The 6,456-nt window shown below is 43.3% G+C and overlaps 1 protein-coding gene across 1 annotated transcript in view; it reads right to left on the bottom strand.

The window, feature by feature from the left end:
• The window catches only part of PTPRZ1 (protein tyrosine phosphatase, receptor type Z1), a 165,868-nt gene extending 162,336 nt beyond the window's left edge, over positions 1 to 3,532 (bottom strand). The window contains exon 1 of the mRNA XM_019543956.1: positions 3,271 to 3,532. Coding sequence (XP_019399501.1) covers positions 3,271 to 3,532 — 262 coding nt within the window. The remainder of the gene's footprint in view (positions 1 to 3,270) is intronic.
• Positions 3,533 to 6,456: the final 2,924 nt, after the last annotated feature.

The following is a 6,456-nucleotide window of genomic DNA, read 5'->3' as shown; positions in this document are numbered from 1 at the left end:
CTTCCAAGAGAAGTGGTGCAGGCTCCTACCCTGGGGGTGTTTAAGAAGAGGTTAGATGAACATCTTGCTGGGGTCGTTTGACCCCAGTACTCTTTCCTGCCATGGCAGGGGGTCGGGCTAGATGATCTGCTTAGGTCCCTTCTGACCCTAGAAATTATGAAACTATGAAATTTTGTCATTTTTTGGCAGATTTGGATGAAAACAGAAGGGATGGTATCATTTTCTGAGGGCATGAAGTCTGCCAAGTTTCAAGGAGATAGGTACAGGTGTTTCTGAGAAACTGCACCTCAACATGCTGACAAGCAAAACTCACAATGTGTGTGACTTTGTGTGTTGAGGCATAGCAGGGTGAAAACTGCAGGCATGGTAGCCCCTATTCTCACTCTCACAACTCCACTGCAACCAGTAGGCCTCAGGCCTCTCAAAGATCTTATAGGTCTGGGCTTTCTCCAGCCAAGACTGAGCAGTGGCTGGAGGTTATATCAAAGTGCCTCCTGCTCCTACCCACCTTTCACCAGGGAGGTTCAAGGTCCTGGCATTTCCTGGGGCTGCCACATCACCAGCAGTCCCACCCAGGCCTCCCTAGCCTGGCAGGGTGCAGTTTTAGGTCAAGCCCAGGGGCTTCCTTCTCTCCATATAGCCCCAGCCCTTATACCTCCAAGGTCTTCCTGGCATGGGAGCTCAGCAGGGATATGTTCTTCCCCTGCTGGCTGATGAGAAACTAAACCGCCACTTCCAGGTCTAAGAACAGGGCATTAAATAGCCACCCTCATTAGCACCCATCCTGCCACCTACATAGCCCCTTGTGCAGGCATGAGGGAGGCCTGCCAGGTTTCAGGCAGAGTGTTGCAGGGGTTTCTGTGAAACTGCACCTCAAACTGCTGAAAGCAAAATTCATGCCATTTGTGTGTGTTAAGGGGTGTAGGTTGTAGCTGTGTTGATCCAAGGACAAAGCCCAGACAAGGTTCTTAGGGTCAATCTGATATCTTTTATTAGACGAACTGAATAGTTGGAGAAATTCTTCTTTGCAAGCTTTCCGGTTTAAAAACCCCTTGGCAGGCTGCGGAAGCATCTAGTATGGTCTTCCTGGATGGAAGGAATAAAGAAGCCAGAGGCTAGAATGCAATGCAAGCAAGAAAACCAGTCAGTGAAAATGGAAATTGAGGCATTGGGGATGAAAAACAGGCTGGGGCGGAGGAGGTGGAAGGGGGATGTAGCAGGTAAAAGTGGAGAGGTACCTGCTGCTACCTGGGGAGTCAGATGTCAGGCAGGTTGTAGTGTGTCATAAATCCAATGTCTAAATTGAGTCCATGAGTTTCTGTATCTAGGAGGTTGATGAAGTGAAGTTCATAGGCCCACCTGTGAAAAGTGGTTTATAAATTCAAACAAGCACTGAACCTCGCTAACCTCATCACTAGAAGCCAACTTCCTATAGCCCAAAACACACCGAATGGATCCAGACCATGACAAGAAATGCAAAAACTTCCAAGATATCTCCAGTACCCCCACAAACTGCGCAGAATCTATTACAGACAAGAATACCCAACTACCTGTGGGGGCACATTTCTCACAAGAAAGTCACTCTGTCTCCAGCCTCTTGGTCCTGATTCCCAAAGGGAATTTACAAACCACTTTTCATAGATGGGCCTATGTACTTCATTCACTTCATCAACCTCCTAGGTAAAGAAACTCATGGACTCAATATAGACATTGGATCTACGACACACTACAACCTGCCTAACATCTGACTCCCCAGGTACCTCTCCACTTTTACCTGTTACATCCCCCCCCCCCCCCTCCAGCCTGTCTCTCACCCCCTAACACCTCCATTTCCATTTTCACTGTGTGGCTTTCTTGCCTGCATTGGATGCTAGCCTCTGGCTTCTTTACTATTCTTTCCATCCAAGAAGAGCACATGCAGATCCAACTAAATGCTTCCTCAGCCTAAGGGTTTTACACCCGAAGGCCCAGGCCTCGCAGATGGCATCACAGGCAGCTAAACTGAGCTCACTTGGAGCCTCACAACTCTACTGCAACCAGCAAACTCAGGCCTCTCAAAGATCTTAGAGGTCGGGGCTTTCCCCAGCGTGTGTGTGGTGGCTGGAGGTTATAAAGTGCCTCCTAACCACCTTTCACCAGGGAGGTCTTTGGTCCTGGCATTTCCTTAGGCGGCTGCATGCTCAGAAGGCTCCAGCATAACACAGCTGTGTCTAGGCACACAAATAATTATTTGGCGATGCCACAATAATAGCTGGAGAAAAACCACAACCTATCTCTTCTGAGTGGTGGTGGCTCTTGCTTCTTAGCCCAATACTGTAGTGGCTAGAACACTTCCCTAGAGAATGGGAAACCTAGGCTCTTGGTCCCCCTCACCCAGAGGGGTTTTGAACCCACATCTCCCACTTCCCAAGAAAGTGTTTTAACCACTTAAACAATAGCTAGGCCAGAGCACTCTCCAGCCCTCCTTTCAAAGCTGGCCAATTGGAAATTCCAGATGGACCCGACAGGAAACGTGTAAGCTAGAAGTCTGTCTTAGCAAGATGAATGGTATCCCAAAGTGGGCAGGGAGAAGAATCTAGGTTCTGTCCCCTGTCCCTAATGCCTGTTTCTGTACCTTGTACTTTATGTTTCTAAATAAAATGGATAAATAGCGAAGTGGTAGTTTCTGCCAGAAACCTCAAGTCCTCTTCCAGGACAGTGTCCATCTTAATGCGTCTTCCACTACTCTAGGGTTGTGTCCTTGTTCTGACCTTCTAAGTTTTTTTGCCACAGAAAACTTGCTGTAATATTCTGCCATAGTCAAAACACCCGTGAAAACTAAGTTAGCAATTTTTAAGGATCTCTCATGTCTAAAAAGTTTGAGATCCTCTGCAACAAAGCTGTGGTGGGAAATTCATCTCGAGTATCATCATCCATAACTTGTGTTAACAAATCAAATGCCTTGGTGAAATCAACGAAGTATGGCTTTGTTCATCATGTTTCTAAGGTTTGTCGTTGGATCTCTTTTGTTCCCTCCAGGTCCAAATCCAACCTGTTCAGCTGATGTCTTTTGTTCTGTTTTTCTTTGAAACCTTTCTAGAATGACCACTAAGACTTTGCTTGCATGCAGTACCATAGAAATTTTCCTGTAATTTGCACATTCCTTGCAGGTACCTTTCTTTGATTTCAGAATGTACGTTAACAATATCCAGTCACCAGCCCACTTTCAAGATTCCCCTGCACATTTGTTCAGCTTGAATGTATCACGTTTAGTTCTGCTTCTCCACCTACCTTGAGAAGTTCTGTTGGTGCATTGTCCTGAGCTTTTCAATCCTTCACTTTTAATTGCAAATGCTATTTTCAGTTTTAATGATGGTGGTTCTCTTTTAATTGGCCAGTCAATATTTAACTCTTTTTTTATCTTCATATACTTCTTTACTTTCCTTCTGTTGGTATCTGAGGTGGGAGAAGCAGGCTCAAAACCCTTCAGGAACCCTTCAGAGCTGCAAACACCAAGGTTTCCTGCACACATACAGGGACGCTGCTCCGACATGCTGTAATTACAGCACATCGAATCAGACTCAATTAATCGAGTCTGCTGGAGCAGGCTAATTAGCACACTCCAGCAGCCTCCATGTCTCTTGTATTCAGCTTCCCTGCACTTTAAAGTGGCGGCAGGAGTGCTTTAACTAAAGCTCGTCAATTGTTAAAGCACCCAGCTGCCATTTTGAAGCATAGGGAGTTGAATACATAAGATACGGCAGGCACTTTAATTAGAGCAGTTCTAGGAACCACTCCAATTAAAGCACCCACCCCCTCAGTCCCCCTGGAGCACATGTAAAGACACCTTAAGTGAAGACAGATATTTCCAACAAGTCTGGAACCTGTCTTTGAGACAGTCAGTTTCTGACAATCCTAATTAAACTTTCTGGATTTTGTGAACCCCCTTCTTGTGTGCCACAGCACAGCATTGCAAGATGAGTCTAGAAACCTAACTCAAGTCTGTGGATCCTAACGGCAGGACACGTCAAAAGAATTAGGCGTTGCGACACAGTCTAACTTCTTTCTGTTGGGTTAGCCCCAAGTCACTTTTAGAAATGACTAACTCAAAGCTCAAGCAGAAGTCTATAGCATAAAGACTCCCATTGACTTTGGATTCCATTTTAGACAATAATTCCTATGTAATATTTTGTCACAGTAAAATATATATGTATACATATTATGCTTTCCAGTGGAGCCCTGTGCATACTGTTACCAGCAATGTTGACATATGTAAGGAAGAGGTCTTAGAAGCTAAATTTAGACTTAGAAGCAGAAAGCTAAAACCAAGGGGTTTGGTTTTTCAATGAATGCTTGAGAAAATGGTACAGAGAGGAGTGGGTTTACTTCAGTTGGCACTGAAGAAGACTTAGGGGGAAAGAGTGAAACCAGAGAAGATGGGTTCTCTCTTAATAAAAAGAGCCAGCATAAAAAATAAATATAAAATAAATGAAGTCTGAGAGAAGTGCTTAAAAAAAGATCTGTGGGGAAAACAGCTGGAATTAAGGAATACAAAAGTTGAACAGAGACCTCTGTTAAAAGCAGCAGTTCTACAACACTGTGTGCACTTCTAATAAAGGGTACATGCAAATAACAACTGAACTGCAACAAGGACAGGACAGAAACATAGAAGTAAATGCTGTAAAATCAGCAGAGTGTTGTAACTGAATATAATTGTGCAACTAATCATTTTTTTCTGAAGAAAAAACTGGCTACCTGCTACAACAAGAAATAAAAGCAAGATTAGGTGAACATTTTCTAACGGAACAGCATATATGGAAGCATGGTAGAATGAGAAAAAATGGGATTATATTTATATACCATTGCAGACTAGGATAAGAAGTTGAGGAATATTGCTATATGAAAAAGCATAGACCTGAATCTGTCTGGATACACATTTCAAACTGTAAGAATGCAAATTAAGGTGATACTACCTTTATTTGGAATTAAGAAGAGAATGAGAGAGACAGCAAGAGTCAGAAAAGTCTAACAAAACAATAATGGAGGACTTTAACTACCTGCATATAAAATAGTCAAATGGCACAATAGGACAAAGTATAGAGCAGGTGGTGGGCACACATTTGAGGCTGCTGTAGAACAGCTACCTTGTTTCTTTTTCAAGAGTTGGTTGGGGTAGAGGGGGAGTGAATGTGTTGAGTTTGCATCTTGGCAGTGCTCCTACAGGTAGCATGGAGGCAGCACAAGCATGCCCACAGTGTCTGCTTGACTTCAGCTTTCTCAGGATCAGTGATCATCAGAGCCTCCCCATTTGTGCCTTATTTGGTCTTTAGGGAGCCACCATGTCTCCTACTCTAGTTTGAAGAATCCCCATCAGTAAAAAAGAACAGAGGCACAATATCTTTCATGAAAATAATTACCAGAATTTTGTTAGGGGCAAGTGCTAGCTGTATTTGCAATGTTAATTCAGAACTCAAAGTACAAAAACATATTTCTTCCCATTGGAAGGCTATTGAACACTGTTATCCTTTAAGAGAAGACCATGAAATACAGTTACAATATCGTGTGAATTCATCTCCACATAGCAGAACATCAGGTTGGTTCACTGCTGCTATATTAGGTAGCACCAATAGCTACTTGACTGAAACATTTTAAACTGGACACTAATTAAAAGTTCTATACATGTAATCCATATTACTCTATTACATTAGACTCCTTGATTATTTTTATCATCAGTAAACTGCCCATAATTGAAGTAAAATGGTAAGCATCTTAATTAACATATGGCAGCATGCAATTACTACGAAGTTAAATTATCTTTTACTTTAATCAAATGATATTATGAGAAAGCTAAATCATTATTTGATCTTGCTAATGTAATCTCTGATGACCCTCAAAATAAACACAGGTTATTTAATGCCACTTGTTCACTTACTGGAATGTTATGATCAATGCAATTTATTGAAGCCTATGGCCTGAATTTTTCCTTTGAGGTATGTAGATATGTAATCTGAATCACCCTGACCACATTACAGCACCTATGTTGGTAGCAGCATTTCATCTGGGGCAATGCAAGCTTTCCTTCCACTAGGTAATGAGATAAAAATTCTGGCTATGTTCCTGTAATGGTCCTATCATCCAAGGTCCCTGACAAATCCTTTGAATCATTCTTTCAGGGTGCCTTGTCCACTCCATGACTACTTTTTTTACGTGTTGGCTTCCTTATCTCCACGCCCTCCAGTAAAATCTGAGGGTATTATGTTGCAGACTTTCTGTCTCTAGGTCAGGGTGCAACTTGCAGCTTATGGGTTCTGGCTCATGGAGGCTTGTCATCTGGCCTGCAGCACTCCTAGAGGAACCGTGAATTTAGGAGCAGGGCCTGCCCCCAAATCCAGCATATGGAGCCCTGTTGGGGATGTCTGTTGGCAGCAGGGAGACAGTGCTGGCTGCCAGGGCTGTGCAAAACACCGGTGTTTCGTT

Source organism: Crocodylus porosus, unplaced genomic scaffold (genome assembly GCF_001723895.1).
Source record: "Crocodylus porosus isolate Cpor-Errol unplaced genomic scaffold, CroPor_comp1, whole genome shotgun sequence".
NCBI lineage: Eukaryota > Metazoa > Chordata > Crocodylia > Crocodylidae > Crocodylus > Crocodylus porosus.
The sequence above is the reverse complement of the archived record's forward strand: the minus strand, read 5'-3'. Positions and strand labels throughout refer to the sequence as shown.